Genomic DNA, 26666 nt, shown 5'->3' on the forward strand with positions numbered 1-26666 from the left:
ATGAACTCGAGCCCATAGCAGTGCCTTTGTATGTTGTCAGTTTAGTTTGGGTTGCTTTAAAGATGCGTGTCAGCTTTAGCCTCGTAAGAGGTGCAAGGTGTTAAAAAAAGTAAAGGGAGGGGAGGGGGAACCAAAGGGGTCTGAATTGTAGGTCTTCTCTACAAGGATAAGTTGCTGAAAGGGACTAAGACAGATGGATTTGGTGCCCCTTAACTATTTAACAGAATGTGTCTTGAAGTAGTACTATCCGCATTGATATCAGTGAGTTTGTGGCTGGGTAAACCGGTGGAAGACTTGCAAGAATAAATGATCAAAGGACAGGACAAGAATCTGTGAGAAGCTGATACTTTGCTGGGCTGTGTCTGGAAAAGTTACTATATGAGGACAAACACTGAGCTTTTGTTTCATGGTAACGAGATTAACTTTCATGAAATCACAAATAACTAGGTAGATTATGAAGAATTATTGTGAATAATTCTTAGTGAGAGCTAAAGAAAATCGCTGGTGGTCTTATCCTCAATGTCTGAGGAAGTTTGGTCCTGACACTTCATGTTGATAACTTAAGTTGAAAATAATTCTCTTCCATCATGGTAGGGCTTGCACATTGCTAGTATTCATAATGCAAAAAACGTAAAGCTCTCAAGCTGTATTTTCCTAGTCAACAGATCTTTTATTTCAGCTTACACTCACAGGAGTTCAGAAAGTTTGTACTGGCAGGATATATGTTCAGGAGTGCATTCAGTGGTGTGTGTGTATGAAAGAAAACTCGTAGCAGAATGCTGGGACTATTTGCCTACCTGAAACCATACTGTAGATTAAATGAGAGATGAGCAAGTCCCATTTTCCTTCTAGATTTGATTTTGCATATAGTTTCCCTTTTATAGTTCCTTTTTCCTTAGGAAAGAAAAATAACTTCTTGCAAAAGCCTGGGAAAAAGCATCTTTATTCAACATCCGAAGTATAAAATCCTCAAGATTGGAAGTTATTTGGCACTATGCTGGAGGACAAACCTCTACATGTCATAGACTAGAATCAGACCACTGGTTTATGTGCTGCTGCTGTCTCTGCTGCTGATGCATTAAAGCAGGATGTGTCTTTTGTCCCAAAGGGTTTGAACCAGGCTAACTAAACTTTAAATTAGGCATTAATGCAGTGTAGCATGTTATAGCTGGATGTTGATGTTGGAGACTTTGTTTACTCTGCCAACTGTATCATTAAATCATGCCTTTCCTCTCTCCCACCCCCAGCACTTAATTTTATTCTTTAAGGGATTTGTCACTTGGGATTTTAACCCTTCCTTCAGGAAGGAGAAAATACCCCCCATCTTTTTAGTTTACTTACATGATTATAGGATCATAGTAGGAATTAACTGTCTGAAAAACTCCTTGACTATACCTCACTTCATGGGGAATTCACCTCTAAAATGCTTGTGTGTATTAGTCTTAAATCAAGTTTAGGACTGGACATTTTTCTAACAGTGTAATTCTGTGTGGTGAAAATGCTAAAAGGTGGTGTGTGGGAGTTACTGTGCTGTTAATGGCAAGAAAGAAATAACCCTACTAAGACAGCTGAGCATTGGCAGGATCTTGGTTCCTGCCTGACAGTGCTTGTGTACTTACTGAGCCATTCCTTCAGAGCACTACCTGTGTCTGAAACAAAAGGCAGAAACTTGCCCTGTAACTGTAATGTAGGATGTGATCCTTCTCAAGTGTAAACCTGTTGGATGTGTATGCTGTCCCAACAAACTGAAATGGCTTTGGTGCCTGCTGTTTCAACATAAATATTTTGTGAAATAGCTACTTAGAGGGAAGGACTCTGATTTAATATCAGTGTACCTAGGAGGTGTTCAGACTGTTAATGTGTGAGAAGTATGCGTACGTGGGTCTGAATGACCTGATATCTAACTGGCATATGTAGTGACTTGTGGGGATAGAGCAGTGGAGGTCCAAGGCCATACAAGCCTGTGGAGTGCTCTGAATAAACATAAAGCCTGGGCTAGGAGTGGAGTTACTGCAGTGTTTTGTGTTCCTTGCGCTATCTTGGACAAGCTTCCCCACGCTGCCTTCATTTTCCCTTTGCAAGATAGTCTTACAGGAGCACCACACGTAGCAGTGACAATGAACCTGTTTTTCTTCCAGTATCAGTTATAGTCTTGCAGGCTTCATTCACTTACCTTTTGGTTTGTGGACTATATTTTGTATTGGTGGTTTGGTGGTTGGAAGAAGGACAACTAAAGGTAGCAAGATTTCCATCAGTACCTCTCATCCTAGTTTGAAGAAAAACTGATTTTCCTTCAACTTGGATGCTGTCCGAAGTGTCCCTCGGATATGGGGGTGGTTCCAGGTGAAAGGAACTTGCAGTGATATTCAAATATGGATATCTTCTGCTCAGCTCCAGTGCAGTGGGAGGTGAAATAGTCTGAAACTGCGCTTGTCTCATTTGTAAAATTTACTGAAAGGGCCTTAAAGGAAGGACTCTGTTCTTGGTTTAGGCAAACACTGCGTTCCTCTTACTGTCAAATTCAAAATAGCTTTTCCAGCTCTAAGTTGGCTGTAACTGCGCAAAATATTCCTGTGTCATATCCCATGCTAACAAGTACTGCTGGAGAAACTTACTGCTAGCAGTTGTGGCACAATCCATTACCTAAAAGAGTACACTATAAGAAATCCATGCACCTCACAAGATGTGTTATTTATTGTTCTTTCAATGGAAAGAGGGATGTTTTGATCAAAAGTAAACTGGAGCCATTTTACCTGAGTTGGAGTTCTCATGCAGTATAGGTGAGCCCTGAGTGAGCTATATGTAAAATATGCCATATAGAAATGAAAAGTTGTGGTGTTGTGGGACCTCCTTAGATAAGGCTGGGATATCTCATCTGTATTGGTGTCATATTAAGGGTGAATACCCATTGCATAGTCTAATGATCAATTAAACTGGAAAAAAAACCCCAAAACCCTCCATAGAGGGATTCAATGCTACTATTGCAGTCATTGGTAAACGAACATCTCAGAAAGTAAAGTAGCAAACTACCTTTTTTAACTAGGTATTGAACTTTCTTCTGTACAGACTTATATATGAGCTATTTTAGAAAAGAACATTGCATTAAAAATGGCTCTGTTTTGATATACAAATTACATCTATTCTGTGAAGCCAGTCATAAAATAAGAGAACACCGTATATAAGATTTTGATTTCACTGGGGAACTGTTCCTAGTAATAAAGAGCATATAGAGGTCACTCTACCACCAGTTTTATTTGGTTTGAAAAATATAAAATAGTTTGTCCATATGGTCTTATGTTACCTAATTGCTTCATCTAAAAAGAATGTAGGGTTGTATATCTTAACTCCGTGATTTGTGTAATATTTTAAGAAGGGACTACTTTTGTGGGATTTGGATTATACCAGCTTAATTTTAGTGGATACTGTTTACATCCTAGTTCACAAAAATAGCGTAGTTTTTTGACTTTTTAATAAAAAACTGACATGCAGAGCAGCTGGTGTCAACTTGTTCAATGGTTGAAGATTTAAATATGCCAGGAAGGCAGAATTTTTTTCTAATAACGCTGCCAGAAGACTGAGATTTTTTTGTCACTGGAATTTAATTGCATTAAATTAACAAAGCTTTTTTTCCCCTTTTTTCAGGCAGATTCCAGATTAAAAGCTCTTAATGCAACATTCAGAGTGAAAAACCCAGACAAGTAAGATTCCACATCCTTCCTCCCTCCCTTTCTCTTTTTCAGTTACAACTGTAACTTCAGATGACAGAATATTCTATCTCCTTAGAATAAATTCAGAAAAGAAAAATTATCTTTCTGCACTTCAAATCTTAACAGAAGCCCAGTAAGGAGGTAGTGTGAAAAGGTTTGATAAATCCTGTTTCTAGGAGCAGGAAACATTCAGAAAAATACCATCACTTTATGCAAAACGAGTCTTTCATTTTAGCTAGATTAAAAGGAAGGAATAGGGGAAAAAAAAACACCAGACCCAGAAAAAGAACCTCTTAATATTTGTTTGCAAATAAATCTTTCCAAGCGTGAACAGAATACAGATTGATAGTAGGTCTTTCCAAAAATCTGCTAGTGTACAGTTCTGGTTACACGCAACCTGGTGTTGCAGTTCATAGATCTCTTCAAGCTGCCAGTTTTCACAAATGCTTTTGGAAGTCCAGAGGTCACTTCAGCTCTGTTGCAGTTTAGGAAGCTCTGGGAAAGGCACTAGAGCAATCTGCTGATAAAAAAAAATGGTCAGAAGTGTAAGGGTGTGTAGCAGAAGGTTCATCACACCCTCGGTGATGTGAGGAGGGTAAAATGAGAGTTTCTACTTCTGCAATAGTTAAAAACATTAGTGTGTAGCAAGAGGGTAAAGAGATGTTGCTGTTTGCCATCTATAAGCAATGGAGAGCTGTACAAAGTGCCCTTCTGGGTTCATCTGCTGTCCAGTGGTGGCAATAGGAGATCCTGTTTAGGGAGAGCCCATGTGCCTGTCTGCTTTTGGTTGTCTGTTCCCTTTGTACTGCCCTGGCATCTATGGGAGCTGTTAAGGATGTTAGAGGGTACATACCTTTCTAAACCTCTTCATAGACTTATCTGGGAATTGGTGCAGTCCCTCCTATTTTATTCTGTTTATTTTTGCAGCCTTCTGTGGCAGTAAGGAAGCTTTTAGCTAAGATTTAATATTAAGGATAACATTAACGAATGAGAAAGAAAGACAGCAATTCTCTCAGTAGCTACAGGTGAAAATGGCCCCTTGTTTGAATATTTCATCCTTGATCATCTTGTCTGTGGCTAGTAGGGGTTATCTTTTTCCTATTTTCACGGGAGGAAAACTTTGCCAGTAGTCTGCCTGTAGGCATAAGCGGGCTAGACTAGTTAAGGCTGAGATGAGGAATATACTGTTATCTTTTGAGGTAACTCAATATTTCAAAAAACAAAGCTGTTGTGAGAAGTGGCTTGGTAAAAAGCAGGAAAAGAGTTAATACAAGGAAAACATGAGAAAGGGCTTGCAACAAAAGTAGTCCTTGAGAATCTATCTCTCAATAGAGACTTCACGCTGCTTAAGAGGGATGGCGCATGCTTTCTATTCTGTTCTGCCAGCTACGTAACTTCTAAATTGAACTTTTGGATAAAAGTTGTTTAGTAAATAACTGATAAGCATAACTTGGTGTTTTGTTTTTTTTTAATTCAGGGAGGGCCTTTTAGCATAGCATGCATGGCCCTAACAGGGGGAATAGTGCCTTGCTCTGCCTAGCACGCTTAGCTTGAGCTACCTAGAATTTGATGTCTTGCCCCTCTGCGTTACCTTTCGTGCTTGTGTGACTGGGTGGTAAAGTGGGTTCAGCAAGCGTACCTTGCCAAAACAGAAGACCTGACTGCTGTGTGGAGTGTAGGCTTTCAGGTTCCTGGATTAGGAAGGGTCCAGGTGAAGAACTGCTTCAGCTCCCGGTCTGGATTGCCTTGTGGTGCTGTGGGGCTGCACCCTTCAGCTTGGAGCAACCTGAGGAGCTTTAAACAGCTGAAAGGATGCTGCTCTAGGAGTTTAACTGTAGATGGGAAACTAAACCTCCTCCTGTGGGAAGCAATAAATATCTTTAATGATGTAATTATATGGTGATAAAAATGTGGTATTCTGGTACTCGGAGGTAAATTAATATCTACTGCAGAACCCTCTAATTTGGCCTCATAGCACCCATCCTCTTGTTCTCTTTCTGTGCTTTAATCAAAACAATAGCTTTCTTCTTGATGAAAGCTTTCTTTAGGAAACACTAAATCCTTTCCTAAGGCAGCTTTCTTACTTTTTCTTAAAAAAAAAAAAAAAACAAAACCAAAACCAACCTCTCCTTTTTTTGTCTGGTTAGTTGTACAAGTGGCTTGTTCTTTAGTGAACAGTTCTGTTATTGTAATATCTTCCTTCACAAGACAGCAAAATGGTACTACTTTCCCTGATGTAGGGAGGAGTACTGCCAAGTAAAATGCAGAAAGTAAATAACTTATACTGAAATGCTGTAAATGAAATCTTAGTATTTGCCATTACCGTAAAAGATATTTTTGAGAAGCAGCCTGGTGGTGCCTCTACAGAAATGTGACCTGATCTGTTCTTCATTTTTGTCTGAAGTTCTACTTTAATAGCTCAGTAAATATCTGGGCTGTTGGTAATGTTGCAGAACCAGTAAAACCAAGGGAAAAGTGCTAGGCTTGCTTCAGTTACTGAGTGCCAAAACAATGTCGTTTCACACTTCTACTGTTATGATGCGCTGGAAAGTAAACATCCTTTTGTGTGCCTTGCCAAACTCAGCTTGGAAATTACTTTATAATTATGTAATGTTTTTACATGAGCAATGAGTAGGGCTTAAGCAAATATTTGAGGAATAAACCTCTGATCTGCAGCACCATCAGCCTCTTAGAAACAGTTTTTCCCTGAAAAATTATTTTTATAAAATTTTCAGCCTTAACAGAAGATGGGGCAAAAAATAACATTACTTTGGTTTATGGTTTTCTGAGACGGTAAAAAGATGACAGCTTGGTTCTGAAGTGGTGATTTTTTAATTATTATTACTATTATTTTATTTTTTAATGGAGGAATTGGCGTGGGTGAAGATGTATTGCTGCTGGAGTCCAGGATACTGAAAGTTCTCTAAGGTTCCTGACTCTTGCCTTCAGGGAGTACGGCATTCCTAAAAGCTTTCTTGCCACAAAACAGGATAAATAAAACTTTTCATTATAAATTTCTGGAGTGGAAATGGGAGTCTTCCTGAGCTGAAGGCATGCTTTTAAATCTTTTGTTTTTAGTTCAATTATTTCAAATATCTTCACTGTATGTGTCTGCAGCTGTCTGACATGCAGCCCCGGTGCATGTTTTATAAAGTGTAAACTGAAAAGATTGCTCTCTAAACCCCACTGTGCAGATCAATGACTATATTTATTTTTCCCATACAGTTTCTCTGCTGGCTTTTAAATCTTTTTATGTACTTTAACCCTGTGTGTGTCATAATCTTATAAAAGATGCTCCTTGGAGATCAAAAATATTAGAAATTGTAATAAAGCTCCTACTTCCTGAATGTAAGGAGGAGAATATTTTAGGGGAAGACTTCCTGGCAGGGGAACAAGAGGTGTTAAATGGAAAAACCCTGGAATTTCATACTTGGTCACCCAAAACAAGTGACCTGACTCATTTCAGTAAAACCTCTTGGGTACAAACTATTCTGAAATACAAAGCCTGACTGTGTGCATGTGGTGGGAGGAGGGGTAAAGGGTGGGGGTTTTCTTATGCTTGAACATCAACCTGGAAGGCTAATCTTAGTCTCCCATTCCTTAATTCTAGTTGTGTTCTTCTGTGTTTATTTTCAGATCATTGTTTAGTAATTTAGATAAAGTTGTTTCTGGCTGCCCATCTGGATGAAATATGTTCTTGTACCAAAGTAGGTCATGAATTAGACTTGCGTGTAACAGGGAGGATTTACATATACAGACGTGGCTCTTGCTCTGGCTTTATTGGTTAGCTGTCATTAGCAAAGCTGTGGCAGCTGCATTTGCTTCATGATTAGCGTGAGTTAAATTAAGTGTTATCAACTTAAACTACCACTAAGGCCTAACTGGGGTGGCTGATAAAATGCCTCTCTCTCTCTCAGTAGTGGTAGGCCAGCAGTGTGCTCGTGGCCACTTGCTATGGGTTACCTGACTGGTACCTTGCTAGCTGTAGTGACTTGATTCTTTTAGCCTTGTGTGACTCCTGTGCAGGTACAGGTCTCAGTAGGGTTCCATATGTAACTAGTTGCACTTACTGTACAGTTTAGCTTTAGAGGGATTGCGATAATTGTGAATGCTTCCTTGAACTTCTGAAGGGTTATACTCAAAACTGGCTGGATGGTGGCTTGAAAGTAAAGTATCTTTGTCAGGTCAGCAGTGTGAATAGATTTTTATTGGGAAGTATGTATGCTTCAGCAGATCTTGGCTTTATACTTATTTGAAGCTTTCCTATTCACTCATGCTTGTTTTCATAAATTCTATTTTTAAAAAAATCCTAACACGATGATATAGTAATTTCAGTTAATGATTTTTCATAAAAATTTATCTCTTAAATTGTTCTGAAACTTTACATTTACAACATTGTACCACTTCTATGTACAAATGCATACGTTAAAGTACATTTACATAAAAAAGTAGCAGTTATGCAAGTGTTGGGTTGTTCACTTTAGTTAAATTTAACCCTGCAGTCACTTCTTTAGGAGTCCTTCAGCTAATTCCACCTCAGTATAATCCAGGCTCTGTCTCGCTGGCTGTAGCGCTGCGGCTCTATCTTGTGTTCTGTGAAAGCTTGCTTTCATGATGGCTAATGATGTACTATCTGTTTCCTGCTCCCAGGAGATTTACTGAGCTAAAACACTATAGCGATGAACTGCAGTCTGTCATATCACACCTTCTGCGAGTCAGAGCTGTAAGTATTTCCCATGTGTGTCGTGAGAAATAGTATAATTTATTTCTAAGGCAGTATTTCTTGTTTAGTCAGGAGAACTGGCGTATGTGCTCTAGAATAAGGGCAATTTTGCCTGCGAGAGTCTGGCTCTGGAGCACAGGGCAGGAGATGGCAAGCGGGGGGCAGGTCTGACTTTGTACAGATTCGGTGGGGGGAGAGTTCCAAATGTGGTGGTTGAGTTTGACAGTCATTGGGGGATCAGACACATGCATGTTGCTAACCTGTCCTCTCCCCTGATGGTCACATATCAGAGGGAGGTGTTTTAAAGAGGATCAAGATGTCTGCTTCTCTCTACTCAGCAGACAAGTTGCTTTTGCTGGATGTCTGGGCTGGGAAGGGCCCCAAAACACAGTTTTCTGGTCAGACATATAATACTTTGTTTTCCAGAGCTTGTAGTATCAATCGTGTATGCTTTCCAGCACACTTTTTCTTTTTTTTTGGCTTGTTCTTCGATCTGTAACGAGTAATGTTCTTTCTAATGATGAGAACAATTATGTCACGCATCAAGATACTCTGAGTTGAGAATGGAAGGGTTTTTTTTTTAAAAGTCACAAAAAGGAATTAGGAAGTTACAATTCCAATAATGAGGAGCATGATACTGCTTTTTAGTATGTTTAACATACTAAAAGGGATTTAATCTTTGGTGGAAGCTGTTGGCAGAGGATGGTGGTTGATTGCCCTGTAGAGCTGAGGTTCTTGAGAGGATTAATCAGTGGTATTCTACTGACAGTTCCTTTTTTACTCAGGGCTGTATGCACATGAGATCCATTGGGCAATTTGCTTATGTTTCTTTTTTACTGCTTTGACAGACCAATAATGGTAACTCTTACCAAACTTCAGTCTCATTCATTGGTACATCACAATTACAAGGGCATTACCTGGATTGCAAGTCACACTTGAGTGTACATGTGGTCTTCTGAGGTTGTCGCCAGCATTGTAGTGCTGGCTGCAGCAGGTACTGACTCTCCAAACAGCTGAAATGGCATTTCTAGCTTGAGCAATAAGCTCTGCAATGGATAGCTCGATTCCTTTCCTTTGTTTCACTGAGCTGAATGGAAAAATCAAGTCACTTGTTAGAATTTTACTGAAGCTTTCCCTACAATTTTGGTGACAGGATGGACTTTTTTGTTTTGCCATCTTTATGTTAAATAAGCAGGTGTGTATATAAATTCAGCATTATTTGGATGAAGGAGGCTATGCCTTACATCTGGTTACCAAAATCTGAAGGTAATTTGATTATTTGTGGTCTCCGTAGGCATATCCTATACATGGGTTCTTCCTAAGAAATTCTTGAAATGTTACTTTTCAATATAGCCTTGACTGTGACTTCAGTCTTCAATGACTTAATGCTATAGATTTTTTTCCTTTAGTGGTGGCTTAGATTAGATTTGGGCCTAATCTTGTTTACCTGTATAAAAACATTAAGGCTTTATCCTGAAGTTTATATATGGGTTTTCACAAAGCAATTGCACTTAATGTTGATGACTGAAAATTGACTCTAATGTTTTAGAGGGTAGCAGACCGGCTATATGGTGTCTATAAAGTCCATGGCAACTATGGAAGAGTATTCAGGTAAGAGTTCACACATTTTTTTTAAAATAAGTACATAGAAGGAGATGTGTGTGTATATATAGCAAGAGTAGGGAATTTGTTGGTTATGTTGTTATGCTTTTCAAAAGCATATCTGAAACATTTAAATGCCTGCCTTGAAGAACTTCACATTGCAGTTCTAATGAGATTTGTGTCGGATATAGCAATCTCTGGGTGTGCTGAGCTTAGTCTCAAGTGGAAGACTTTAGCTTTTTGTTTTGTGTTCCAGACCTTTGTTGCATTGGCATTCTGTTTCTTCAGAAGGTAACTTACTACCTCTTTTCATGCACTTGTCTCTGAAAAGCTTCAAGTTCATTTTAAGGGTTAAAAATCAACAGCTATATCTATTCAATTTTAGTGCCTTTTTAAAGTGAATTTGCCAATCGTTTTTTGATTTATATGAGTGAATTGCATGCTCAAGTTCTCCATCTCACTGGAGAATTAAAGAATCTAAACTTCTGGTTAAGGAAAACCTCCTGCTTCTGCACACTGTTCAAGTGCTAAATTTAATTCTCTGGGTTAATGGATTGCAGATGTCTTTCTCATTGGGGGTTTTAAAGTGAAATTAGGTGTAGTTCTGTAATAACACAAAGACAAACAAATGTCAACATCAGCAGAGTGGAATGTTTATGAGAAAGTGAAGGACAGAATAGATGCATTAGACATAACTTATGTGAAATAGAAGGAACCCCTTCCTTTTTTCTTGTAAAAAGAGTTGTGGATGTCTTGTAACTAAGAAATCGCATAAGGTTTCACAAAGCTGAGAACACAATTAAAATTACAGTGTATGTACTTGGGTGTCCAGAATAGGTCTCTTGTTATCTTTATTGTAGCTCTGTTTCCTCCCTTATCTAAATGATCTCCCTAATGTGAATAGGTAGTGGTAGTAATGAGACGATTGTAAGTTGAATCTTAAATAGAACTAAACATCAGCCTACTATGAAAACAGAAAACAACAATGGTTTCAGGAGCAGTGAAATGCTTGCAAATGTCAAATCCCACCTTCTGGTTTTGGAATGAAAGGCTTTTATCTGATGTGTTGCAGGTCTGGAAAGCTTAGTTTCTTCTTGATGAGCATGTTAGACCAAATTCTCTTTTAGAAAGTTCCCTCTCCCCCCGCCATTTTAAGTGCTAGTATCTTTTTTTTTTTAATTGAGTTTTAGCTATTTAAACAAGACTCTTTCTGCTCAAAACCAATCCCAAACTAAGTATATTTGTGAGGATGAGTTTAGGTGGCAGGGACAATTGTTTGAGTGCCATAAATAGCCTTGCCACGTTGTCACTGTTCCTGCTTAGAGGAGGAAAACAGTTCAGCCAAGCCTAACTTTGAGGCAATTTCCATTCAGGTGTCACCTGGAAAGAAACTATATACAGGATGCAGCTTATTAACTTCCCTTACCCTTCATGTGTGATGTTGTTTCTCATTTGTTTTTCCTACAGTGAGTGGAGTGCAATAGAAAAGGAGATGGGGGATGGGTTGCAGAGTGCTGGCCACCACATGGATGTGTAAGTACTGACTGAATATCTGATAGTTTGATGTAAGCCAGATGTAGAACTCTCCCTCTTTCTTTTCTTTTCCCTCAACCCCAAAGTACATACAAGTAGTGCATTGAGAAACTTGGGGGTGCATTGTTTTTACGTATACAGTGTTTCTGCGACTTGGACGCAGGCACAATGTTAGCATCCATATACTGTATTAAGTAGCTCAGAAGGTCTCAGGAGAACCAGAGGGGTTTCTTTCTTTATTATTATGTTGAAATTGTAGAAGTGTTTGGAATTCTTCCAGTTTTTCTTTTAAGCTACTATGCGAGAAACTGGTGGAATACAACTTTAATGTACTGCAGACGTGATGAGATCCATTTGGTTTTGGTAGCAGCATTTTGTACCATGCAGTAGATGGTACACAGATTTGGACTTAATTACAGAAAGTTAAGAAATTTAATTAATCAGCACCAAAACTCCAATGGATTCTTGAAAAAAATGCTGACTGGATGTAATAAAGTAGAGAATCCTCCCTCTTTGCATCTTTAGAGTCAGTTGGCAAAGTATGTGAAGCACAGCCTTCAAAATAAGAGTCTAGCCCTTCGGAGTGCTCACAGAAGTGGTATTCTAGGCTCATGCTTTCTGCTTTCAGGTAGTCATGGATATAAGTGAAACAGTATAATCTCACTCATCACTCATAAAACTCATCACTGATTCCTCTTCTATAATTACGCGGTACAGATAACTAACAACTCCAGCAAGAGGTGGAAGCTGTTTGACACTTCCTCATACAATATTTTTACTGATAAAGTGTAATTTGTCTGGAGGTAAAGTTATCAATCAGTTTTAGTTTACAGTGCAGATTTACACGTTCTACTGCCTGGATGTTATTGGTGTTATGCCTTGTCAAGTGAAAGGGTTTGAAGAGCCATGTGAAACTATGCCCTCCGCTGCTTCAGAATAATTCTGTTTTTATCAGATCTTCAAGAATTTGAAGCCCTCTGAATAATCTATTCACACTTCTGTGTTTTGGCTAGCGTGGTGGTTTGCACCCAAAGAAAGCTATAACATTATTCTCACTAGAGCCTTCTGCCTAAAAAAAGAAATGGAAAATGTGTTTCAGAACAAAGTAATTGAAGTGGAGGTGGAATACAATGTTAAGCACCTGTTACAGTGTGTAGAAATTAAAGAGATAATGACAATGTGGTATAATAGAGAGGAGTTAATGAGGCACAAGTAGGTTCTCAGCGGTTCAAATACACCACACTAAGATGTCAAATGCTTAAAGATGTGTAACCAACTAAAAGAAGTAGGTCTCACTTCTTGGTCAGGAGGCTGAACCCTTTCCACACATCCAAGATGTTTAATATTTCTGTCTGTAACACAGTTAGGGTTAAAGATCCAGAGTAATGGCAGTGAGTTTCTGGGTAACTAATCGCTGCATGAAGTCTGAGTTAGCTTTCATTGTCTGTCATCTCTTCTGCTCTGGCACTTTTGTACAACAGTAATCTCTTAGTGACAATCAAGCAAGAAGCAGCAGCTGTGAGAATCAGGAACTCATTCAGTGACCCATGTGGTCTCCTACCAGTACGGACCATATCTATGATCTCGTGAAAGTATAACTTGCCACTCCACTTACCATTCCCATAACATTAGACAGGAGTTTATCGCAACAGAGAGGTACTTCAGGAAGGTTGCCTAATATAGATGTTAAACTTCAAGACTAATTTAATTATTCTCTATCTATCCCATATGCTGTAGTCTTCACTAGATGTTTACTTGAACTTTTGAGTTGTTATTGTTCAGTATGATCTAAAACTTCTTAATATTTGGGGAAGACATCCCAAAGCACCTCTGGGTCTGTGTTGTGTAACAGTATAAGGCTTGCTAAAGTGATAGAAAGCAACAGAGTGTATTGAGAAAGGTTGAGAGAATGGCTGTAATCCTATCACTTAAAAGATGAAAGAAAAAATGCCAGACCTTTGACTTCTGTCCCTTATGCTATTAACGAGTGACCCTTTATCTCTGTATCAACTAAACTATCGTGACAGGTGGAAGCAGTCTAAACTAAAACAGTGGTTTTGATTTCCATGAAGAGTGGGAACGTATTAGGTACCTTTAGTACTTACTGCACCACTTCTCCAGATTTCCCCTGGTTTGTCTTACCTGCTTAGGACAAACCAGTGTCTGAACTTCAGCTTAAGCAGTCAGAAACATGGCGCTGTCTTTTTTTTTTTTTCCTTCTTTAAATCAAATTTAAGTGTCATGATGAAAACCCTGCCTAGGTAAGGTGGGCTTTTGTTTAGGTTTCTTGTTTTGTTTGGCATTTTTTTTGAGTTGTTTTGCCAGAGGTGAACTCTAGCACTGCTGTAAACTTAGAACTTACTTGAAACTGAAATGTGGTCCATCTGCTGCCCTGAGAAATCTAACCACTATACTAAAATTATTGCTCTTCAGAACGTAAAAATAGAGAGGGCAAGCCACTTATGACCTATGTGGCTGCAGGACTTTCTGAAAAAAGTATTGTTTTCAACAGTTTGGACTTCTTCCTTGCTTACTTTGATTCATAATATGGATTCTTGTTCTGCCTGTTCTTTTATCCCTTGTGCTCAATCTGATCTGCTGTTGCCAGTCACTTCATACATTAATATTTATCACCAATAGCCTTGATGGGGCTTTTCCTGGGCGTGCCATGTCTTTGATTTCAGAGGAAAACAACTGATCTTGCTCACAAACTTATAAAATTCCACATTCTTCCAGTTACTCTGCAAGTGGCCGTTCCCTCTTTGAAGAGCTGTGGTTCGCATGCCCTGCTGAGCAGGCCTGAGGGTGATGATAACTTTCAGCAGGGGTATCTCCCTTAGATTCCAGGGGTCTAAGTGATGTTTCTTTTAGAGCTTGCAGGAGGGATTTCTTGTTCCCTCCCAAGTCACATTACCAGTTCCCTTTCAGCTTAAGACTCTGCCTCTTTTTTCTGTAGAGCCAGTTACTGGAGAGGCACAGGAAGAAAGGGAAAAGCTCATACTTTGGAAAAACTTTAAGAGGTGCTGTAATTAACATTTGGGTCACATTGTGCTGGTCACTAGACAAGCTTAGACATATGCTCGCTGCAGAGAGCCTGCAGCTGCGCAAGGGATTGCCACATACTTGAGAATCCAGACTGAGTTTGGCAGAATAGATAAAGGCATTTGTGATGGGATTTCATTCATTCTGTTTATCTCTAGTAGTACATGCCCTGTATTGCTGGCTAAAGTGGCATCCTGCTTCTGTCATTGTGCCAAGTGGGATGTGCAGTTACTTCTTAGCTATAGGCCTGTCCCTGCACATGTGTCCAAGCATTGTCATTTTGGTTAGTGAGAACCTGTTAAATACTGTCCAGTAAGCAATATAAACTAGAAAAAGAAAGTGCTTTTTGCCATTTTTAGGAGACATCAGCCTAAACTACAAAACTCTTACCGAATGCAAGAGCTGGGGGGTTAGTCCAAGCCCTTGTACTTCAGATTTCTCCCTAAAAGGCAGATTTAAACTCCTTGTTGCTCTGAATTGATATGTCTGACTTACACAGCAGACAAAGCAACACACTTTCAAGGAGCTCAAGGACTTAATGCTGCGATGTTCAGAGCACTAGTGTGAGTTCTGCTGTGCTCAGGTTGAATAACAAATAGTGAAAGCAGCCATTAAAATACTGCATCTTTGCTTTTCAGAAGATACAATGTTTACATTCCTATGCCTTGATGCGTTAAGCCTTGCAGGATTTCTTCTGCACCATGTCTTTTTTGCCTTGGTGCTGCATATTGACAGTCCACCAAAGAAAAGGAATACATTGTTTTCCTCTCCTGTAATAAAACTGCCTCATCTTCAGCAGAAACCTTATGATAGATCTTGTAGCAACAACTAAAAAAGGCTGGCAGGAGTTTTTATATTTGCTGGTTCGGAGTTTAATTAAAAACAAAGGAAAAACCCTTTTTGGAAGTGCTTTTCAGTCTTTCACTTTGTGACTGGTGTTTCTGTGAAACAGGTGTCCTCCCTTGTTACTGTATACGTAGTCCTTAAAGGTTAAATTAAGGAACTTTATATTTAACCATAGCTGTTTTTCACCAGATATGCAGCTTCTATTGATGACATACTGGAAGAAGAGGAACATTATGCAGACCAGCTGAAAGAGTATCTCTTCTATGCAGAAGCACTACGGTATGTACAGAAGAGTGTAGCTCAAACGGAAGCTATAGTCCTTTCCTGTAACGTTGTGTTGATGTTGAATTTAGTTTGGTATCCTTTTCTGTTCTCCAAAAAGTAGGAATTCCAGTGTTGTGGCATCTCCATGTTTGCTTACTCGTATTTGATTGCCATGTGGGTGGCAATAAAAATTAGAACTGTGCTGATCAATAGTGAAATGATAGAAATGTTGAAATAGGTATACTGTGGAAGGTAATGCTGTTTATTCTTCTGGTTACACTGTTTCCTTGGCTTCTGGTATAATAGTGCCCATAATGTGCCGAAAGCCTCAGCTTTCAAAGGAGATAGCCCAAACAGTGCTGTCAGAGCTGTTACAGATTCCTGCAAGTTTCAAAGTGCCCTTATATAACTTTCATCTCCTGTGCAGTACTGTGCAGCTAAACACTGTTCTCTTTTTTTTTTTTTTTTTATTACATTAGCCTTTGTAGGGCATTCCTCCATTACAAGTCTGGATACAAAAGCAAATGGCTTTTATGCTGTAAGATTGCACCTGAAGCTATTGTGCTCTCAATGGGCTGGCTCTGGACCCCTTGGAGCGGTCTGGTAGTGTTGTAGTGAATCGGGTTGGTGAGTGTGACAGCTGCTGTGTGGGAACCCAGAGCACAAGTAGCTTCTCTTGAGAGACGAACGTGCATCCGGCCTTGGAGGACGGATGTAGCGTCGTCAGCCCACACAGGACTGGGACTTACTGCAGGTGGTCAGAGGAAACTCTCTTCTTTTCCAGATGAAAGGCGCTGTATGAACCTAGGAGCACAGTTTCTTGTCTTGTTTAAAAAATAAAATGTGAAGAATTTTGTTTGACTGATACATTGCTTTTCTCATAGTTGTGACTTCTCTGTAATATATTTAAAATACAACTACTTTACAGTGGTGTCCTTAAGTAGGTGGTAGGGCTTGTATTGCTGAGAGCATCTTGGAATGAGTCTAGAAAGAGGAGTAGCAGAGCAGAATGCTGCTGTACTAAGAACTTTTATACTTTGATCTAAGCTTGCTTAACTACAGTATTTGCAGAGTTACACATTCTGTGATAAGACTATTGAATTCAAGCTAGATAAATAACTGAATGTGCTGCCTGCCAAAAAAAAAGTATGATGCCGTTTGTAAAGTTTAAATGAAGGGAAGCATAACTAAACAAAGTATTACATGACAGATCTTTCATTGCTTACTTTTCAGGGCAGTTTGCAGGAAGCACGAACTAATGCAATATGACTTGGAAATGGCTGCACAGGACCTAACATCTAAGAAACAGCAGTGTGAGGAGCTGGCAACAGGAGTGAGTCTTTCCACATTCTTCTCCAAGATGCCACTTTTTTTTAATCTTATTTTTATTTTTTATTTGAGCCAAGTTACTTAGTGCCATTTAAATGTCATTGTAACATGCTGGCTGCCGCTTACGAGAAGCGGTATCATATGAGCTGTAGGCATCTCTGAGGTTTAAAGTAACCTGGTTCTTGGTGACATAAGCTGTTTGCACCAAACTACTTTTATTGGCTACTGAGCAAGTAAAGGGTTGCAGGCTGAGCAGAATAACACAAACAACTCTATCCTAAAGATCAAAATCCTGAAAGGCTTCCTCTGCCTTTTGAAAGGTGGATATTACTGATCTATGGCTAGTCCCTTTCATACGGAAGATAATGTTACTTAAAACGGTATCTTAAAGTGGTAACTTCAAAAAAGCGTTTAGAATTCTTAATATTGCTGTTGGATCTATTGATGCTCTATACACAACTATTTTGTCTTTTCTTTCTCATACAGAACACAAGACAGGTTCTTTTGTACTCCAGTCAGAAAATTGCTCTGAAAGGTTTCCCGTGTCAGTGGAGTGACTCACTTATGGTCCAATCCACAGACCAGCCTTAAGAGTTGGAACATGAAATTACTTCCTTCCCATTTTGCTCAGTCTAATGTGAGCCACCATACCTTCTATAGCTACTCATCAATGGGACATTCATGAAATGGAAGTTAAAGCCAAAAATCAGCTGAATAATAAGAATAAGCCTAAATGCGGGTTAAAAAAAAGAAATCGCATGATGACTTGTGGCTGTGCTCAAGAATCCCAAACCTAGAGTGTTGTTGTTTTTTGTAGACTGTGAGAACGTTCTCCCTGAAAGGGATGACCAGCAAGCTCTTCGGGCAAGAAACCCCTGAGCAAAGGGAATCCAAGATAAAGGTTCTAGAAGAGCAGATACAGGAAGGAGAAGAACAACTTAAGTCTAAAAATCTGGAGGGCAGGTAAATGGGCTTGACTTTTTCAAAGAAAACACAGGGCTGGTTAGCAAAAGCCCTTGACTGGATGCTCTTGAAGGTGTTTGCATTTTATAAGTGTTTTAATATATTCTTGGTGTTTATGAGCTGTCTATAAAAGCTCCTGTCAGCTGCAAGTTGTGAAATAAAGTACAGTACATGCAGTTAGCTTCTGGTCTGAGTGCATGGCTGATTACTTTCCCAGTGACTGAGCCCACTCTAATGGCTGACTTGCGTGCTTTTATGTTCAGCTAGTAATATGTTTAGCAGGTGAGCTTGTAGGTCTGCAGCTGAATAGCCTAAGACTCAAAAGCTGATTTGCTTCAAGTACAGTATTTAGCTTGGTTTATGCATATGGGTCCTGAGCTCATATTCTGCAACTTCTAATATGGGGGACAACTGACTCTTGTTTGAATGAGATTAGAAGTTCTAGTGGGTTGTGTTTGAGTAACAGCTTCTCAGTGCTCTAATGAAATTTTCTTCAGGGGTGCAAACAAGAAAAATAGGAACTAACATTCCTAAAGCAATGTGATTGTGTCAGAACATGTTCATCGTACAACGCAAGGGGTAAACATGCTGTCTCCTAATATGATACAATCAGAGCTGAGAAGATGAGACTAGTTAATGAACAGTAATGCTCAGTAGATGCAACTTCTTAATCATTTTGACAGAAGTATTGGAAATCTCTCCTTTTGTAGCTTTGGAAGCAATTTTCAAGTGAATACTTGCTTTGTATTTATAGTCCAGCACAAATGAAAGCTGTGAATTACAGAAATCTACCTCCATTTTAGTTAAGGAGACCTGAAGACACATCACCAAACCAACAAAATTAATTCCTAAAGTGAATTGTCCAAGTCAAATTTGCATTGTAAATATTTGTTGTACTTTAGTATCTTAAATCCTGATGACAAGTGAGCTTTAATGTTGGAAAGACCAAGATTCTGACTTGACAATTGACAAAGAACTGTGCAATGTTGTGTGCTGAATGTAAGCGTAAAGATACTTAGTTACCCCAACAGAATCTGAGGAGAAAAGAATATTCTGAATTACTATGCTGGTTCTGTGGCAGTGATGCTTACTGGGAAGAAAAGCCCCAAACACATTCTGTGAAACTGATTCTCTAGATTAAAAACCTTAAGAAAATGGAGAACTAGGTAGTAGTGCCAGTTATACAATGAGGACACTGGGATATATAACAACTACAGAACTTGGTTTACTGACTGAAAGATGGAGCGCTTTGTCATATGTAGCTTGTCTGCTGAGGGTTTGGAGGAAGGAAGATCAGCTGAGGATGGAACATGTCAAACACTAACAGAAATATTGCTTTTAATTCCAGAGACTTTGTGAAAAGTGCCTGGGCTGACATTGAACGCTTTAAAGAACAAAAGAATCATGATTTGAAGGAGGCACTTATAAGCTATGCTGTTATGCAGATTAGCATGTGCAAAAAGGTATGTTTGTCAAAGGCCAGGCTGGTGTATATATCTTATCAGCAGGGGATCAGATGCAAACTGCCAATAACTAGGAACATTGGAGTCCCAGAAGGTTGGAAGTCACAAGCGTAAAACCTCCCACATATTCTGTCCTACTCTAACTCAGTCACATGTTAATGTTGATATATAATAGGCAGTGTGATCCAATTCCAGTATGGTCTCTGCCTTGTTCTTGTGTGAAGTTCTGTGGGACTCTTCTGTGGAAGAAAGTCTGTTGATGAGGTTTGCAAACAAAGTGTATTTCCACCTTTTGATTCTTAACTTTTTTTTTTTAAAAAGGGAATTCAAGTTTGGACAAATGCAAAGGAATGCTTCAGCAAGATGTGATTATCTGGAATTGAATTCCTCCTCCAAGTGCCAGAGAATGGAAGCACAAATGTCTAACACCTATGTTAAGTTGCTTCATGACTTACATATAAATCATGAAATAAATGAGTTGAGTGAATAGTCTTTCTTTCTGCTGATTATAATTGTTAATAAAGGACAAAAAGGACATGTTATTAAATGTTTAGCCCTGACTGCCACTTCTGTGGCGTGTTTTATATGTGGTAGCAAATAATTCAGGGGTAAAAGAGTTACTGAAAACTACAGCTCTGTACTGGGGCAAAGGTATAGGGGAAAGTTATCCCAGAAAGTATGAACTGAACTGTTCTGAGACTTGTGAAACACCATGCTCTGTAATGCGTAGATCACTTCCAGATGCCCTTCTTTTCAGCCATTGCTGTTTAGAATTTGTAATGCTCGAGGGTGCTTTGGTTTTATAATGGGACACGCAGTTGTGTTCTTGAGGCCTACACCATAAGAGGACAAAAAATGAAATACTGTAACACCTAGGGTTCATATTTAAATGCCTTTGCATGTCCATAGAGAAATGTGCTTTTCCAGAGTTCAGGTTAAGCAGTCTCATGCTCCTGAGGTGTTTGAAACTCTCTTCAGTAGAGGTGTTGTACAATGGTTTGATACAATATTCTGCATTTACTGGTTCCCACTTAATTTTTGATATGGGCATTGATTTCTTATCAAACCTCTTCCTGCAAATAAAGGAGACTGGTGATCCAGCTGAGCAGCAAAACCAAAGTCATAGCTGGTGAGAAGCAGTTGCAACTTCTATTTGGTTGTTTGGAACACTAGGTGTGAATCTGGCCTGTGGTAGCTCTTCTTGTAACTGAAGCAGTTTGGTTCTTAAAAGAATAGTTCTTAATGAAGTTGTTGAAATGAAAAATCTGGTGCAACTTCTGTAGTACTTAAGAGCAGTGATGTGCAGAATCCACAATGAACTGAGGTGTCTGTCTGGCTCTTGTAATGATGTTTTGGGGGTGTGTGTGTGTATATATATCTGTGTGTGTATATATACACACCAGTTTAATGTGACTTGCAGTTACAGGTACTTGTATTAAATGTTTCTAATTATGAAAAACACTTACTACTGTCTAATACTGGGCTTTTTCTACATATTTACTTAAAATTCCTGAAGTCTTGTGGAATTTGTCAGACTTGATTCCTAGTCCTAAAGGAACCTTTGTAATACTCTGTTGAAAAGTGTATTTAATTATTCTGGGTTATAACACTACTCAGATTTTGATCTTTTAAGAGATACTCCGGGAAGTCCGTAAAAGTTCTTCCGATAAATTACCAATAACATAGTTACCAATATGTCCCATGTTACTTCTGTCTCTGCAGCATTTCTTTTCTATAAAACCATTGCGAAGCATTCATAGGCCTGGTGTACACTACAGTTTAAAATGCTGAAGTAAAATGCTGGTCACTCCGATAACCTGCTTTTCCAAGGCATATGACAGTGACACTCCTGGCTGGGAGATGATGTTGGGCAGAAGGAGGTCTCTCCATGTAACACAAGTGTTGTTCCGTTCAGAGGTTGTGGTATCCAGTTCTGATACAGGCGGAAGGACTCTTACATTCCAAACCAAGAAGTTGCACACTTGATGTATTCAGTAAACCTTCTAAAGGAGTGGTGCCTTAATACAATACCGTGAGGCGCTCAGAGTAGGTATTTTTCATGCACTTTGATTTTCGGTAGATCTTTCTGGTGCCTCTTTCCATATTTCACTTGCTGTACAGCTAATTATATGTACTAGTATGCCTTTTTTTTTCCTTGCTAGTTGTATTAAATTTAAAGAAGGGAACAAAATGGTTCTTGTAAGTTTTGTGCCAAATAAGCTAAATAAAATTGCTCTTTGAGATTTTGTTACATTGTTTTTTGTAAAAATGCTGTCTTCCTAATTCTGAGAACTGCTGTTCAGTTTCTTGAAATCAGTTATTGTCCCTCTTAGCTCTCAAACGCCCCCCAAACTTGGGTTTAAAATTTCAAAAGTAAATTGCCCAGAACTAGTTTATTTGCCTTTTAGGTGAAGAACCTAGTGTTAAGGCCAAACTTAGATGCTTGTTAAAAGACAGCTTTGATCCCTGCTTTGTTTTTGCCCAAACAGAACCAGCTCTCTGAATTTCATACATGCCTTCATCTAGGTAAGAGAAGATGCATTTGGAAAGGGTTTGCGTTGTTTGACAGAAACTGAGTGAAAGGTGAATTAAGGATAATATTGCAATAACTTTGTTTCTTTTAATTCTGCTTGCAGAAAAGCATTGCATACGCTCTGTACTTGTGGACCTTAGCAAACAGTGAAGGCTTCTCCCCCTTAGCTTTTTAAGGGGAAATAATCTAGTTAATGGCTGTTTCCGTGTGGTTAATAGAGTCCACATGACAAATGCACACTTGTGAAGCATGCATTTTTCCAGTTACAGTGCAGATTTAACTTCTGTAACTCAACCCACTTTGCCTCCATGAGCTTCCTTCAATTATCCAGTAAACATCAAAAATTGGTGGAAGGCCTTAAGAATAATAGCAGGTAGGTAGGCCATTTTAAGTTAATCTTGACAAAACACTTGTGTATGAAAGAGTTAACCCATGTGGGTCATCTCATTTGCTGATGGAGCTGTCACTTCTGTCCCAGACAAGTTTGCCGGGTGGATTATCGCTGTTTGTGCTATCCCTGACCTTCCCCATTGCTAGCAGGACCTTGACTTGTCAGTACATTTTAGTTGCTACTGTTGTCTGCTCCTGAAACAGCTAGGCTAAGGGAGCCAGCTGAAATGGAAAGAGAAAGTATTTTTATGGACTCTATTTTTATTTTTTTAAATGTATTATTTCAGTATCTGGCATGTCAGCTGGAGCAGAGTTAACCTAGCAGCTGTGTGCAGGGACTACCTTGGCAAGCGCAGAGCAGAGCTTGGAGCTCAGGTCCTGGCTGAGGAGCATGCCTGGTGCAGGTGAGCCAGAGGAAAGTGGCAGCTGTAGCCAAACGCAGGGCAGAGCCAGCAGAGCAAGGCTGAGGTCCCAGAGCGGCAGGCTGGGCTGTGAGCACTGCATGCTAGGAAAGACCTTATTTTCCTGTATTTTTCCTTATTTTTCTCCCGACAACTGAAAGTCTCTTGTGTGTATTGGTTGAAGAAATGAGAAACACTTCCTAATGTGCTGTGAAGGATTATAGGGAAGTAAGTTGTCTTAATTCCCCACGCTTGCCATGCAATGGCACGGCAGGGCTTTAATTCATGTTTCCTTGTGTCCTCCTGTTCTGTGCACCACTGGTGCCTCTGTCTTGCATTTGCTCTTAGAGCTCTGTGGGGAGGCACGATCTGTGTAAGAAAATCCTCGTACACAGCTGCCATAGAAATAATGCAAACGAAGCAAGCGGAGTGAGAGCTAGTAGAATGGGAGCGCAGGCTTCAGAGCCAAATCCAAGGCCAGCACACGTGTGTATCGCCAGGAAAAGCAGCCACATTTGTAAGCAGTCACTTTGCTGCTGCTGCAGAGTTAACTGCTCGAAGCCCTGCAGTCTGAGCGCACCTGCCTGGCAGGTTCCCCAGCAGAGCTGGGGTTTCTCATGGCAGGGGTTCCTCGCAAAGGACGCGCACTCTTCATCCAGCGCCTGCAGAGGCACAGACACACAGTGCCAAGGCTCCTTGGCACTGCAGCAGAGTAACTCGTGTGAGCTGCTTCCCTCTAGCGGGTGGCCGCCGGGGAGGGCAGGATGCTCGCTGCGGTGGTGGTAGCCAGAGAAGGGTCTCTCTTCAAGAGGCAGAGGCTTCAGGGAGGTTTTGCGTGCATCCCCCTGCTGCGGTGAGTACCTCCTCCTGCCTTGGCCGGTCTGGAGAGCCTCCAGTCCCTGCGTAAGCAAAGGGCTGTGATTCCTTGGCTGCTGCTTTCTGATGCTTCTTGGTATGATACAGTCCTGTGAAAAGGATTTTGCAATGGTGACTTCTGTAAGATCAAATACAGAGGAGAGACTTTGGGGTTTTTCCTGCCTTTTAGTTGCTTTTGAATGGCTTACATAGACTGGCCTTCCCAATGCTGTATTTTCTCTCAAAAAGATCTTTTTGCTTTGACTGGTTGTAGAAGGTATCGAAACAACAAAATAAAACCAAATTGGAAAGGATCTTAGGCAGATTTGGAGGAAACCAACTCCAGACAGTGAAGGGACAGAGTATTTGGAGGTAAGGGGAGATGGCACTGTGCTGGGAGAGGCAAGGGGGGGGTTAAGCTGTGTGCGTGTGAGGGAAGGTACAGGCTTGAGGAGAGACGCACAAGAGGGTGAGGGGCTTCAGAGGAGAGAAGAGAAGGCGAACAGGCAGGAGGGAGAGCAGAGGTGGGATGGGTGGAGGAACTGGAGAGGAGAACAGCTGGAAAGCTGCTGTACCTGTGAGCTGTGCTGAGGAGGAGAAGGGGAAAGCAGCACTGCATTGCCCTTGTTCTGGAGGGGTAAAAAAAGTCAGGGAGGTGGAAACAGGAGATAGGGAGTTGTGTCAAAGACACAACTATGTAACACTGTTGATAGTATAATGATAGTATCTAGGTCTGAAGGAAACTCGTGGTGGTGACTGAGGTCTTAAAGCTGAGTTCAACGCTGATAACGGGGTGACGTTTCTCTTGAGCTCAGAAAGAGAGACTTAATTTTGTCTGATATTTATCTATTTTTAATATGATTGCTTTGAATTTTCTGAATAAATAAAATAGGAGAAGAAGCTTCAGTCTTCAAAAATCCAGTGTAAACTTTGTGGACACCCTGATCCTACAAACACCAGCATGATCAGCTACGTGATCTGGGGGCCTGCTGGCTGATGCAGCTCTAAAACGGGCTGCCCCACATACCACAAACATCCCAGGGACTACAATTAATAAATAGCTGCTTCATCTGTGGAGAACATTTTCTGTTACGTGTAGGTATCGTGGCATGTGATAACACCTATTACATTCTCTTCAGAAAGTAGCTGTAAGTGCCCACAGAAGATGTAAAGCGACTTTGTGGTACACCTTCCTAGGATGCTAAGGAGGAAAAATTTTGTAGTCAAAGGGAAAATGCAACCCCGACCGCCCTCTTGTGGGTCTCCAGCTCGGGCTTGCATGGGTCAGAATAAAACTCTGTGGCAGGAGGGAGGCAAACGCCACCCACTCCCCTCCTGCCGCTCAGAGGTGCAAGGGCCATTGTGATAGACATACCGTAATGGATGCCTAAATACAAAGGGATGGTTATACTGGAACAGATATCCATGCCGGCTTTAGTGATTAATTCATGTATTGCTGTAGGTTGCTATTAATAATACCATGTATTATACTGTGATTTGCAGTGTGTGTGCAGGTTCCATAGGTGCCTTTCACACCAGGCAAACCTTGCAATGAGTTGGACTTAAAACACAGGTTTTTGAGCTAGCAGTATTTTTTTTTTTTTTAGTAACTGCTTGGAAGTAGTGCCAGCTGCATGGTCAGGAGCAATGACCTGTAACCGTTTGTGTAAGCTGTACTCTTGTATAAGGGATGGCAAAGTTGCCCTTGCCCAGCACTGCTTTGAATTAGCTTTTTCTGAAGTGTGTGCTCTCTGATCCCAGCTTTGAACGTCTCCGGTGACAGAGAGGCCAAATCTCATGGTAGGTCCAGGGGCTAAAAGCACAGACTTTATTTCCAGTCTCTGCTTTATATTCCAAGCAAAGTGTTGGTAGGCTCCTGCCTGCTCGCCTCTGATGGTCCTGCCAGGCACTGGATGCTTGCTCAGAGGGCAGCAGGGCAGAGCCATGGGCTCCTTGTGCTGCAGTGAGATCCCTCCCAGGCTATGTGGCAGAGCCCTACGTCCCTCCCATCCTGCGTTTGCCAAACTGGAGTGGGCATTGCAATAGTCACAGCGGTGTTCCCAATCTTGTGTGACATTCCCTGCTCTCTTCCATGGATCAGGTCAGCCCCTGATGCATCACTGCTCGTTTCAAGCCATATCTGGTGTTCCTGGTGGCTTTGAGAGGCTCTTCCTTGAGCCCGACTGCGCTGGGGCTGCATGGAGCTGTGCCGGGTCTGGCACAGCGCTGCTGCTCTTTGCTTCCGTCAGGTGACTCTCAGCACTGCTCCTCAGCAGTGTGACGTCCTCTTCTTCTAATGGCTCCTTAATCTTTTCATCTCCATCGCCCATGGTCTCAGTAATGCTCTTACTCCCCGGCTGTTAGTAAAGATGCTAAGCTGCCAACACGAGATCCCAGCGGGACCCCGCTACCCCAAAGGGTTTCTGTCTCCAGTTACAGCCTGAAGCCTTTGGCCAGATTTTAATTTATTTTAAGGAACACTAGGCTGGCTCTCTGCTTTCTTGTTCAGAGCAGGAGTGGCCCAACCTGAGAGAGGAATACTGCGGTATGGTGGTTTGCTGCATTAATACTATTGCTCTATCAAGGAAACTGTAATCTATTAAAATGAGTATCAATTTGACAAAACCTGTTTTCCATGAACGTGTTGATTAGCATTAATCTCTTCTAACTCTATATTAGCTATTTTTTCCCAGGGGTTACTTTCAGACTGACAGGCCTATAATAATCCAATCTCTCTAACTATGCACTTTTTATAAAGAGGCAAAATATTAGCCTTCTTCCACCCTTGTGGAATTTCTCCTGAAATTCGAGACTTGTTGAAAATCAAGGTCCATGGTTCAGAGATCTCTTACACTGGGACTTGTATAAGCTTGAGAAGAAGCTGTATGGATCTGCAGATACGGGTATTAATTCAAGACACTGATGTCTTGTGCTGCACCCTGGGTGTGACTCAGGAGAAATTATCTCCTCACGATGGAGCTAATGCACAGCTGTAGTTGATGAAGAGTGCCCACA

The 26666-nt window shown here is 40.5% G+C and overlaps 1 protein-coding gene across 3 annotated transcripts in view; it reads left to right on the top strand.

The window, feature by feature from the left end:
- SNX4 (sorting nexin 4) overlaps nucleotides 1–21713 on the top strand; it is a 36633-nt gene extending 14920 nt beyond the window's left edge. For all 3 annotated transcript variants that reach the window (XM_064451169.1, XM_064451168.1, XM_064451170.1), the window contains exons 7-15: nucleotides 3643–3698; nucleotides 8358–8430; nucleotides 9980–10041; nucleotides 11500–11565; nucleotides 15643–15732; nucleotides 16951–17050; nucleotides 17864–18009; nucleotides 19358–19472; nucleotides 19794–21713. In XM_064451169.1, the coding sequence (XP_064307239.1) occupies nucleotides 3643–3698; nucleotides 8358–8430; nucleotides 9980–10041; nucleotides 11500–11565; nucleotides 15643–15732; nucleotides 16951–17050; nucleotides 17864–18009; nucleotides 19358–19472; nucleotides 19794–19841 (756 nt within the window). In that variant the 3' untranslated portion in view covers nucleotides 19842–21713. The remainder of the gene's footprint in view (nucleotides 1–3642; nucleotides 3699–8357; nucleotides 8431–9979; nucleotides 10042–11499; nucleotides 11566–15642; nucleotides 15733–16950; nucleotides 17051–17863; nucleotides 18010–19357; nucleotides 19473–19793) is intronic.
- Nucleotides 21714–26666: the final 4953 nt, after the last annotated feature.

The sequence above is a fragment of the Phalacrocorax carbo genome, chromosome 5, assembly GCF_963921805.1.
Source record: "Phalacrocorax carbo chromosome 5, bPhaCar2.1, whole genome shotgun sequence".
Lineage (NCBI taxonomy): Eukaryota > Metazoa > Chordata > Aves > Suliformes > Phalacrocoracidae > Phalacrocorax > Phalacrocorax carbo.